This window comes from Alosa alosa, chromosome 5 (assembly GCF_017589495.1).
Source record: "Alosa alosa isolate M-15738 ecotype Scorff River chromosome 5, AALO_Geno_1.1, whole genome shotgun sequence".
Classification (NCBI taxonomy): Eukaryota; Metazoa; Chordata; class Actinopteri; order Clupeiformes; family Clupeidae; genus Alosa; species Alosa alosa.
In genome coordinates this window covers 2,479,776-2,492,726 of record NC_063193.1, presented here as the reverse complement: position 1 = coordinate 2,492,726, position 12,951 = coordinate 2,479,776, and the positions used below count along the sequence as shown (strand labels likewise).

The window sequence follows — 12,951 nt, the reverse complement described above, 5'->3', positions numbered from 1 at the left end:
TTCTTTGTATGAATACTGCATTTAAATCCTTTGGAAAAATCCTTTCATATGGCGCATTTTCATTGTGTTCAACCCCGGTGGTTGGGGAAAAATCTCGGATTTCTACTGTTTCTATGCTTGAGACTGGGCCCGTGGCCCATAAATTATATATAATACTGCAAAATGTGGTGTTTTGAATCAAAATAATTAATTCTCATGAATTGTGTAGATCCAAAGAGGGGGTTGAGTTTGCACAATTTCTCATAGACTGGAGTGAGACTATCACTACTGAGAGAGTAAGAGAAGGTGACAAGACATAGAAAGAGAATGACAAGCAATACATAGTGATTGGCCTCTCTTTGTGCTTAAACTAGGGCTGTCAAACGATTACATTTACTTAATCGCAGAAGTTCTATAGTTAATCGCGATTAATTACATATTTATCACAATTCTATTATTTTACATTTCTAAACATTCCAGAAGTCCACATTAACAATGTAAAGCCATTTTTACGAGTGTATCTTGATTGGGAATCAAATGAAAGCAAAAAGGTTAGGTTCATAAATTACTTTATGAACCTAACCTTTAACTTTAAGACATTTGATTATTTAAAATAAAATTTTAAAAGATGTGCAGCGGGCCTGAGGCAACACATTGTATTCTTCAGAAATATAGCTTGGCAAAGTGCGATGCTGGTGTGCAGAGTTGAGAACAACAACAGAATCTAATGTAATTGAATGTCGAATGGGGAGTGCACCGCATTCATGTCACTCGTGTCCACCATTCAGCCGACCGGGAGTTCAGAATTGCGTTGGTGTTTATTATCGCCATGACTACAGGAGGAGGAGGGATGGGCAGAAGCCTACTAGGAAGCAAAGATTCTAGAGCGGAGCTTTGCTAGGAAGTGTCTGTGGCAGTTTGAAGACAAGAAACGTTGCATCAAAGGGTCAAATTAGTAGCAGCCAAAGGGGATTGTTGATAACAGAACATCTGATGTAAAAAAAAAAAAAAATCTTTGGTGGCACGCGATTAATGCAATAAAAAAAAAGTAACGCGTCAAGGCTGACAGCCCTAGCTTAAACGCTATGTGTTTGTGCGCCATTTGATAATGGTTGTCATGAGTAGGCTGACATGATTAATAAGGTAGGCTTTCTATTCCCAAATGGGAAAGTTTTATATAGCTCAATAAGAATACACTGCATGTTAGGCTACGTTACACAAAAGTGCACATTTTGGAAATAAACAATTCTGATAGTGGGTGTCATTTTGTCTTAATTAATGTTCGCGGTTCGAGTTGCGGTCAGGTTGATTAAAATATTGGGCGATTGCAGGTGGCTTGTGAATGAATCCGCACACCTCTTGTCAAAATTTAGGTTTTTGGCCATCAAACTAGATGTGTTTGGCTGTGTTTGGCAGACACCAAATACTGCATCACCACAAAAACACCATCCCTTTTGTGAAGCATGATTGTGGCAGCATCAAGCTGTGGGGATGCTTCTTGCCAGTAGGCTCTGGAAGGCTTGTAAATGATAAAATGAACACAGCAAAATATATGGAAATTCTGGCATCTGGACAGTCTGGGTAGTCAGTCATTCAGTCTGCAAGAGAACTACGATTTGGGTTCTAACTTTGGGAGTTATTTATTACAATTTATTTATTTATTTATTTTCTAGTAAGGCAATAACTTGAAGCATACAGCAAAAGCTACACAGAAATGTGAATGTTCTTGAGTGCCCAAGACCTCAATCCAATAGAGAATTTGTGGCTGGATTGTGGCCATCCCCAAGCAACCGTGACCGAGTTTGAGCAGTTTTGAAAATTATATTTGGGTAAAATTGCAGATTCCGATGAGCGAGCCTAATTGACCGATTAGTTATTGTTGCTGCAGCAACTCATTTATTTCTGATAATATCCACCATCGATACCCTAGCAACAACCTAGCAATGTCCTCAAGTACCCTAGCAACAGCCTAGCAACCACTTTAATGGTTAAAACCTAGCAATCAACATGACAACCAACATGATTAACCTAGCAACCAGCATAGCAACCACCTCAAGTACCTCAAGTAGCAACAGCCTAGCAACCATGTATAATACCCTAGCAACAGCCTAGCAACCACTTCCACAATTACAACCTACCAACCAATACAGCAACCAATGAGATTAACCTAGCAACCAGCCTAGCAACCATCACAACTAAACTAGCAACAGCCTAGCAACCATGTTATATACCCTAGCAACCTCTTTCACAGTTACAACCTAGCAACCAATGAGATTAACATAGCAACCAGCATAGCAACCACCACAATTAACCTAGCAAAAGCCTAGCAACCATCTCAAGTACCATAGCAACCATGTCAAATACCATGGGAACAGCCTAGCAACCACTTCCACAGTTACAATATTGTAACCAAAGAGATTAGCCTAGCAACCAGCATAGCAATCACAACAACTAACTTAGTAACAGCCTAGCAACCACCTCAACCTAACAACCACTTCCACAATGACAACCTAGCAACCAACATAACCAACATGATTACCGTAGCAATCAGCTTAGCAGCCACTTGAGTTAGTATAGTAACCACCACAACTATCCTAGCAACAACCTTAATTACCCTAGCCACCCTCACTATAATGTCAACCTAGCAACCACTATAGCGACCAACATGATTACCTTAGCAACCACCATAGAAACCACTTTATTTTGCATAGCAACCACCATATGTACCTTAGCAACACCATAGCAACCATCTGAATTATCCTAGCAACAACCTAGCAACCACCACTATGTCAACCTAGCAAGCACCATAGCAACCAACATGATTACCTTAGCAACCATCATAGGAACCACTTTATTTTGCATAGCAACCACCATAAGTACCCTAGCAACCATATGATTTACCTTAGCATCAACCTAGCAACCACCGTTATAGTGTCAACCTAGCAACCACCATAGCAACCAACATGATAACCCTAGTAACCAGCATAGCAACCCCTTCATTTGGCATAGTAACCATCATATATACCCTAGCAACACCATTGCAATTATCTCTTTTTAACAATTATCTGTTTTTACTCATCTTTTGTATGATATTTAACATAATGTTTTGCATTTTCATGCACTGGTAATTCCCTGGAATTACATTTTTCTAGTTTAATTCGTCATCCATAAAGTGTAAAGCATAAATAAACTTGAACTCTCATTTGTCTAGGTTGTGGCAAATGCTGTGGCAGCACTATCTGAGATTGCAGAATCCCACCCAAACAGCAACCTGCTTGACCTCAATCCCCAATCTATCAACAAGCTGTTGACCGCTCTGAATGAGTGCACTGAATGGGGGCAGATCTTTATCTTGGATTGCCTTGCAAACTACACACCTAGAGATGACCGTGAATCTCAGAGGTGAGATTGTCTGCTCTGATTTTATTTTTTGATCGATCCCCAAAGGGAAATGATCGTGACACTGCAAAGTTTTGTGAAAGATCTATGTTGCATGTTAGGTGGGTGTTGGAAATGTACTGTATTCCTCATTTGACTAGGGGTGTGCATACAAATAATTTCTAATATTCTAATAACCGACAGTGTTATTCTCTTATTCACGTTGCCAACACTGCTATTTTGAAGGTGCATTCTTAAATGTATAATGTGGATGGCGTCAGGTCTTTACAGCACGGTGAGCATAGCAACGAGTCTCTAGCCATGCAGAGCAATAAAAGTCCTTCATTAGACTGTGAATTCGGAGACTGTGGAGACTAGGGCTGAGATAAATGATTATTTTTTAAACGATTAATCTAGCGATTATTTTTTCGATGCATCGATTAATCTAACGATTCATTTTTTCAGTCCGATTCGATTTCGATTATCGATTATCTCCCCATTAATTGACTAATAGCAATTTATACATGTTGATTTATATATCTGAACGAAAAAAACATGAATTCCTTAACATTGCAATATATGTTTATTGCTCTTAAAATTCCAAAATAAAAGACTATATGAGTGCAAAGTAATGCATTCTTAGTCAAGGGTAGCATTCAATAAAGTTCAGTAGTGTATAGGTCTAATTGAGTGCCTGTCACTTTAAGACGTTCGTTCCCTTGCAATTGTAACACTAACGCAGTTAAAACGCAGCTGATGTATGGATGCAATTCATAACGTAGATAGATAGATAGATAGATACTTTATTGATCCCCAGGGGAAATTCAAGAACTAAGTTTAGTCTCCTCAATGTACTATGTTGTGATAAGGCCTTAGCAGAGTTAACTTGACTGCAGCAGTTTTGAACAAATTTGCACAGCATGGTCACGATGCTAAGCGGATTTAATAGCAATTTAGCCAGCCGTGTTCTATGCAATGCTTCTATGTGGCAACAACAATCCTTCAACAATCGTGAATATTTTGTGTTAAATGCACATGCAGAGGAGGAGCAGCGGGCTCGTTATGAGAGAGGGTGGGCGGGGCAGGGAAAGGCTGCGTGCGTCAAAAGTGCAGCTCAAAGGATTTTATCATATCTTTAATTTAAATACTACAACATAGAACATCAATGTGTGACGGCCGGTTTTGTGGCGCCCCACCACAGATTAGTCAACGTATGGGAAACACTGAAGGTGTAAAATTCAAAATATTTGGCTGGGTCTGACAAATCGACGCGCATATTTTGCGTCAACGTATTTTTTGCGTCGATGTAATCGATTACGTCGAAGCGTTGTCCCAGCCTTAGTGGAGACTGGTCTCCCTTTTATTCCCTGTTTATGTCTCTGCATTGTGTAGGTTAAACTCACAATAAACAGAACAAAGAAATGGGAAAATGTGTCAAATCCACTGTTTATTGCGACTGCAATATTCTACCTTAATTAGCAGTGATGTGGTAGCAGAACTTCTATGTGATTGTGTGACTTCTATTTCTATGCTATGCTGTGCTATGTTATGCTATATTATTCTATGCTGATTTTGTGTGTTTTAGAATAACCGAACTTTCCCATGCTTTCCACATGGGATCACCCACAGAAACACACTCGTGTAATCATTGGTACATACGCGCGCACACACACACACACACACACACACACACACACGTAAACAGGCATGCACGCAGACATACACACTCACAACAAGCTCCCACACACACTGGGCTCACACGTGTTACAGTGGCACCATCAAGAACCTATAAAGATGTGCTTCCAATGTCTAAAACTCGTGAAATTTAGCGCACACATTAGATTTGTGCATTTGATACACACCACATGTGAATGCATTGTTGGATTCCGGAATGTCACAGATCGTGGATCCATAGGTGTCTGGGCCCGCCATCACTGCGGCTATATTTCCCTCTGGTGTGGTAGATGACACATTGTTGAAAAGTTGGTAATGTTCAAGAGCGAGAGATGCATTATTAAAATTTAATAAGATGCCTAAAAGAAAAGGCAATTGGTAATTTTCTTATCATTTTATACTTTTGTGTTAATTTTTGCGTCTGCTTCTAGCAGTTACTTGCTGATAACGTCAGCATTTAGGTTAAGGTTAGTTGGGGTGCCAGGGACAAGTATCAAAAAAATAAGTAACAAGGATGTGATTGTTCTCATGATGATGAAAATGATGATGGACAAATATATAAATTATCCTAATTCCCTCCTTTTTAAGTATCTGTGAGCGGGTCACCCCACGCCTATCACATGCCAACTCTGCGGTGGTGTTGTCGGCTGTAAAGGTGCTAATGAAGTTCATGGAAATGCTGCCCAAGGATTTAGACTACTATGGCACACTTCTGAAAAAGCTGGCCCCACCACTGGTCACCCTGTTGTCGGCTGAACCTGAGCTACAGTATGTGGCCTTGCGCAACATCAACCTCATTGTGCAGAAACGGTAGGTTGTACATTTTTTTTTGAGTGACAAAGTATGAAGCAGGCAGGGGTCATTTTTTTCACAAATATAAATAAAGAATCAACATATATTTAGAAAATCATGCACAGTTAACCATATCTCTTGTTCTATCCCCTGTAGCCCTGAGATTCTCAAGCATGAGATGAAAGTGTTTTTTGTTAAATACAATGACCCTATTTATGTCAAACTGGAGAAGCTGGATATCATGATCAGGCTGGCATCCCAGGCCAACATTGCACAGGTGATTCAATGACTTACACTGGAAGAATACAGTATAACAGAGGAAAACATCCACTGTTTGCATTATTTCTTAGTTTCAGGCCTGTATCAATCCTATATAAAGTTCTGCATGTGTAACTTTTTTTAAGGTGTCCTGGTAGTCAATATAGTTATAGCCCTAAATGATTACATAATGGTATTAATGTATCACACATTGAAAAAAAATCAAAATATATATCCTTTGGATATGTCTGTTAGATTTATATTCCTTTTATGTTTGGTTTATATACAGGTTCTGGCTGAGCTAAAGGAGTACGCCACAGAGGTTGATGTGGACTTTGTGCGGAAAGCAGTGAGAGCCATTGGTCGCTGTGCAATTAAAGTGGAGGTAATTGAGAGGTTTAATTGAGAGTGGAGGTGATTGAAAGGTTTAATTGAGAGTTGTCATACTGTAGAACACTCATTTTGAAATTGTATTATGTTATATATTTGTGACTTTTTGAGATAAGTGATCATCTGCAGACCAAACAGTTATTTTCACCTTTTCTACCAGTTGAATGATTCCTAATCCCAATATTTAATCCCCAAAGACATTGCCAAGCCAGTCTAGGAATGTAGTAGGTTCAAGGTAACATCTAGCCTGATGTTGTCATACTCAAAATTCTAATCAGAGTATGAGTGATTCTGCTCCATTGGGATGTGATTTATGGGGTGTGTTCCAACTGATACAGGGGGTAAATCTTGTAGGAAGAACACCCGAACCATCCTTTTTCTCCACAATTTCCTTAACATTGTTTTCTGTTCGTTTGTTTAAAGCTATTGCACTGTCAATATCTTCTACAACAGACGCAATGGCGAAATCTAATGTCTACCTCCTACCAACAGCGTTTCTGTTGGGGAGATCCGGGATGAATAAAATTTGTAATTAAACGTAATTCACAAAGACATCGTACCATACTGAAAGTTAATATTCACTAGAAGCTAATGGTCACTAGCAACCTACATCTGTCCTGTTAAACACAGTTGCATTTACAGCTCTGAACAAAACCGTTCAGGAGTTTTTCTGGTCCGAACAGCTCTGGTTCAGGCATAATTGCTCCATAATGTAACAAATCCAGACCGAACTTCCAACCTCAAATGTTGTGGGCAGGGCTAAGTTCGGCTGGCATCCAGGCTAGGTAACAGCCATAGTTTTCAAACTCTTGAGATTCTGAAAAGTTAACCATTTTGATCTCAGTACCAATTTCCAGTTTTTACCTCAAATTGCACAGTCTCTACTTCCGAGGCCTCTGTTCCCACCTAGTTTGGCCTGTAATCAAATGTTTGACCTCTTTGGAAAGCTGAGACCCTGTCGTGTCTTGGTAGTATGAAGCACTGACACATAGTTACAGAGGCTAGAATGTTGTTTTTTCTTTCTGCTGCATTAAAAGCATCTCTGAACTGACCACATTTCAGCCCTCTAGGACACTTGATATGACTTAGAAGCACAACTGAGCCCTAGCACCAGGTCTTGTGAAGCTGTGTGTAAAAGTAGATCAATATAAAATAAAAGATGAGTATTTTAGACCATTATTTGCAAATGTATGCCCATGCGTTTTGCAAAATGCCCTATGGAAACTACAAATACCGTATTTTCCGGACTATAAGTCACACTTTTTTTCATAGTTTGGCTGGTCCTATGACTCAGGCTATATATATATATATATATATATATATATATATATATATATATATATATATATATATATATATATATATATGTGTGTTTTTTTTCCTCCTCATGACACATTTTTTGACTGGTGCGACTTACACTCCGGTGCCAATTATAGTCCGGAAAATACGGTAGGACCCTTGGTTCCCAAAATGCATACTGACGAAAAAAGGCTTACTGCATATGAACCCCTTTGTGTAGAAGCATGATCATGGTCTCAAATGAAAGGTAACATTCTAGTCTGTCAGCATCGGTGCTCGTGTCGCATAAAACACAAATTGAAGCAACAGATTGACCATTGGACAATATATAAATATTTTAGCAATTTATTTGAGGAAATATATATTCATTGGATGAGGATTCTGTCGTTCTGGTTGCCTTTTTGTGGTAGCCTATCTGCTGTGCTGTTGTACGCTTGCGTTTGGAATGCATGAGCGAGCTGTGCGCGATGGTCGACTGACAACGAGATTAAGCAGTTTAACAAGAATACGGCCGTTTCCCTATTCATATCTCCGCTCCGCCGAGACAAAATAGACATGCCATTTCAAAAATCTTACTGTCAGAAATATCATGTCATTTATTGTCAGAAATATCATGTTTTCAAAAGCAGAATTTTCATCAAATTTTGTGACATATTTCCAGTAAGCAACTGACTGCAAGCAGGCACATCCGGACACAAACAAGCAGGCTTATGTGCCAGGGCTGAGCCCCCAGCCCAATTTAACCCCTGACTACACATATTTTACATGAAAAAGATTGTCATATTGATTCCCAGGAGTCCACATCCAAATGGTGTATAATATGACTATGCTACATAATGTGATGTAAAAAATGATTTAAAATGGGGTTTAACCATCCTGCCGGATGGGATGGTGAGAACCAAGTTGTAGTATGCACTATGCACTACCAAAGAGATGAATTCCATTATGGATGAATAGTGTCCATAAAAAGTTGTATCTGTCCAGTTATTACCTGGAAACCTGTAATAGTAATTTGTAATGTCGGTAATGTCTTTACTAATTGATGTTTACATTGTTGGGGAATGTATCGAAGAAAACGCATTGTTTGGAAAAGTGAAATGTCTGAGTGGTTTCTCAAATTTAGTCCAGGGTTGTGTTGTAATTGAGGTGTAAATGTAGTGTAATATGCAGTCCCACATTGTGGCTTACTGAATATAACTGGTGCCCAGAGGGGATGTGTTGCCTCAGCGGATTTAACTGTTGTTGCAGACTTTTTTGCCTTTGTTAAGACAGGAAATGACCTGGGCACCTGGACTCTAATATGGTACAGGCGTAGTAGCCAGTTGTGCCACAGCGCCCCAGATTTCAAACTTGTAAATAGTTTTTTCTATTGTCATCTTACTTTGTCCTCACAAATTCTCTTTTTTTTGTGGCAGCAATCAGCAGAACGTTGTGTCAGCACACTGTTGGACCTCATCCAAACCAAAGTCAACTATGTGGTTCAAGAGGCCATTGTGGTCATTAAGGATATCTTCCGCAAGTATCCTAACAAGTAAGTCCTTTGGATTCATTTGTCACAAGTATTTATGAACTTTTGTTCATAAGTATTATTGTGTTTTAAGGATAAGTCTGTCAATTCATCTTTAGCCATGTTCTTGCTGTGGTGAAAGTTTTGAGCATTGCTGATGTTACATTTTCATAACGTATAGTCGTGCTACAAATGAGTTTACTTTTTTTCAAGCAAGTTCAAGTATGCTTTACCATAAAGCTTAATAATGAATACTATGGCGAATATTACCGTGAGATGTCAAGCTTACTACAAGCTATAAAGGGGTCATAGAATGCGAAACCGAGTTTACCTTGGTAGTCCTGTATGTAAAATAAACATACAGGGAACCTCAAAATCCCATCGTCACCTTTTTCGCAATGAAGCTAATAGATGATGACAACTCGGCGGCTGCACCTTTTGCCTCTGGTCTGGACCTTTTGTAACAGCTTGAAATTTACATACACACCAGCCCACTACCAGCCTCATGCATGCAGCTCCTTCACCGGAAGTTATATGGCACCCAGACTTCGGGATTTTGTGAAAGTTAGTGAGAAATAGACTCTGTACATTGTAAAAACAACTTTTATTGTAATCCAAAAACACATCTGAAATGTGTAAGCCAACAATCTGATGATGTCAAGCTAGCAAGCTAACTACACTCCACTGTCTTGAATGGAGACCTCTCGTGAATCCAAACGTCTTTTATGACAACCTAAGACTATCAGTGCATTCCAAATAAAACTGTTTTAGCAATCGAGTTCCCTGAATTTTACACCCTGTGCAGTGGGTAAAGGTAGGGAATTCAGCGTAAGGATCCTTGTGATCAGAATGCAACCTTAGCTAACATGACCATTGAAACTGCCTGGGGTTACGCTTGCAATGCTAAGTGCTGTATATTGTTCCCAGGCTTTTATGTAGCTATGTTCCCTAGCTAACTGTATGCTAAAGTAAGCAAACAAACGAAAAAAAAAAACACGTGGTGTACCGTTTGAAAATGATACAAGCTTCTTTGCGATAACTTGCATACATCCGTATTTTGGGGTTACATAGCGCACATAGTGATTGTATAAGAGCTTGCAGAGTCTCATATTCCCTCCATCTCCATATTAAACTCCCTTTAACCAAAGCTGGCTGGAGCCTATGAGCTAAAAATGGCACACACATTGGCTCAGCAAACAAACAGCTGACAGAGTATAAAGCTTGCGTTACTTTGGCTGAATAAGTTGATACTGAAGTAGCGAAAACGTAAGCCTACGAAAAAACAATACTTGACGATCAGAAACATTTAATTCCAATCTTTGAGAGACTGGTTCTTTCTCAGTATTTGATCCCTTCTCTAATTCTGTCTCAATCATGCACGACTCCATGTGTATTGCCATGGGGCTACAGTAGGCTAAATTGGCTTTGGAGTGTAGTGTAATCCAGGAGGGGGCGCTAAATCTGCCAAAACTTTATTACATTTTATTCTCCAGCCTAATTATAGGGATGTAACTGTTTCTGTAAAATAACATCTGACAATTTATTGGACTGACCTAAGTGGCATACCTTCTGTGTTAACATCACAGAACAACGTAAAATGCTCTGTTCAATGTAAAATGCTCTGTTCATCTCTGGACACAGTTACAATTTTAATGACTAGCAGACATGATTAGAGCTAACTGGATAGATAAAAAGAACTAGGCTATTTCTAGATGTTAATGCAAAACTCTCGCCTAAATTATTATAGTCTGACCAACATCTTAATTTTTTGTTCCTTGTTAAATTTTCAGTATTATATTGTTTTTTGTTTGTCGCTTTGGGCAGCCAGCCAATAAGCGAGTTGCTCAAAACCTTTAGCCTAGTCCTGTTTTTTTTTTTTTTTTTTTTTTCCTAATCCTAAAAGGGAAACTGGGCCATTATATTTATAGACTTGACACCTCCTTGCCTACATGAATTTGTTGCTTTTGTACATTTGTAACTGGTATGTTTTGTTATCAGATATGAGAGCGTTATTGCCACATTGTGCGAGAACTTGGATTCTCTGGATGAACCCGAGGCACGGGCAGCCATGATCTGGATTGTTGGCGAGTATGCTGAGCGGATTGATAATGCAGATGAGCTACTGGAGAGCTTTCTTGAGGGTTTCCATGATGAGAGCACTCAGGTACCAACCAACCAACCAACTAGATGTTTGAATTGAATTGTTTGTGCACTTAATCTGTGGACTAAGTGTGAAACTGAAGTTTTTAAATATATAACAAAAAATAGGGAAGCATATATAACTAATTTTGGCTAATTTCTGCCACCGATACTCTATTCCTGAGAATTTTTGTCTTCCAGCCTACAAAGATTGAACTGGCTATAATACTTTTCAAAGTTTGAACAAAATCTGAGATGGTGCAGAAACCAATGTATCTGACTTTACATGGTATGACCCAGGCACTTGTATCCAAAGTGACTTACACAGACTAACAGCATTCAGAATTGAACCAATTCAGAATTGGCCAGCAGCCCAGAAGTAGCCTGACGTCGTCATATTTAATTCTAGTCAGAATTGGAGTCTGATACTGCTCCATTGGGATGTGATGCATGTTTCAACTGATACAGGGGTTCTTCTTCTCCATAAATGCCTTAACATTGTTTTCTTTGTTATTGCGCTGTCAGTATCTTGTACAACAGACGTGATGGCGAAATCTAAAGGTCTATCTTTTAGCAACAGCGTTTTTGTTAGGAAGAACTGGGCGGAATTAAACACTTTTTATTTAAATGTCACTTTCATTGTACCATACTGAAAGCTAATATTTTGTCACTAGCAACCTACATCTGTCCTCTGTCAAACACAGTTGCATTTTCAGCTCTGAACAAAATCGTTCAGGAGTTCTGTTTCGAACCGTGACTCCGAACAGCTCTGGTTCGGGCATAGTTGCTCCACAACGGAACAAGTCCAGACCGAACTTCCCGACCTCAAATGTTGTGGACAGGGCTAAGTTCGGCTGGCATCCAGGCTAGCCCACAAGTGGATAAAACAATAGCAATATGTATTATGACAAACAGTTTATGAAAAACAATAAGAAAATAGTTCAATAGTTTGATTGTTGAACGATACTAGTGTTCTATTCAAATGCATTGCATTCAAACCAGTGTAACGGTAGCCAGCTGGTCCATGGCTGTGCAGTATGTACGTTGGTAAACCTTCCTCCCGATGCTTTAAGAGTAATGCTGGCAAGAGAGCTAGCTAGCACCCTGGGCTTTTAGCTTGATTGCAAGCATGCTCGACTCCTGATCCAAGGTGCTGCTGTTTGGGATCGAATCCGGGCAAGTGCATGGCTGAGCCCATTTACCAGTATACTTGTGCTTGCCGACAAGCCACAGACTGCACACCGTTGAAGAATCATAAAACGTAAACAAGAGGACCAGCTAATAGTGCCAAAAAAGGTCTGAGCAGTAGAGCTACTTTGGTTGAAAATAAACTTCTTTATTACCTTTTGCTGGAACCTGCCCTGTCCCTGGTTATCATTCCTTTATCTTAATTCCCTTTAGCTGCGACTCTCACTGGTAACTTTGTTATCGGAACATCACCTATTACTGACCGTCCCGTATTTCCGACCTCTTGCGTGTATGTGTCACTTAATATTCATTTCTATACAAACTAAGACGGCGGATTCCTAAAGAAA

General features: G+C 39.4%; 1 protein-coding gene across 5 annotated transcripts in view; it reads left to right on the top strand.

Moving 5' to 3' along the window:
- Positions 1–12,951, top strand: part of ap1b1 (adaptor related protein complex 1 subunit beta 1) — a 79,610-nt gene that overhangs the window by 25,884 nt on the left and 40,775 nt on the right. For all 5 annotated transcript variants that reach the window (XM_048244014.1, XM_048244013.1, XM_048244012.1 and 2 more), the window contains exons 6-11: positions 3,191–3,381; positions 5,620–5,841; positions 5,980–6,100; positions 6,371–6,466; positions 9,186–9,301; positions 11,276–11,441. In XM_048244014.1, coding sequence (XP_048099971.1) covers positions 3,191–3,381; positions 5,620–5,841; positions 5,980–6,100; positions 6,371–6,466; positions 9,186–9,301; positions 11,276–11,441 — 912 coding nt within the window. The remainder of the gene's footprint in view (positions 1–3,190; positions 3,382–5,619; positions 5,842–5,979; positions 6,101–6,370; positions 6,467–9,185; positions 9,302–11,275; positions 11,442–12,951) is intronic.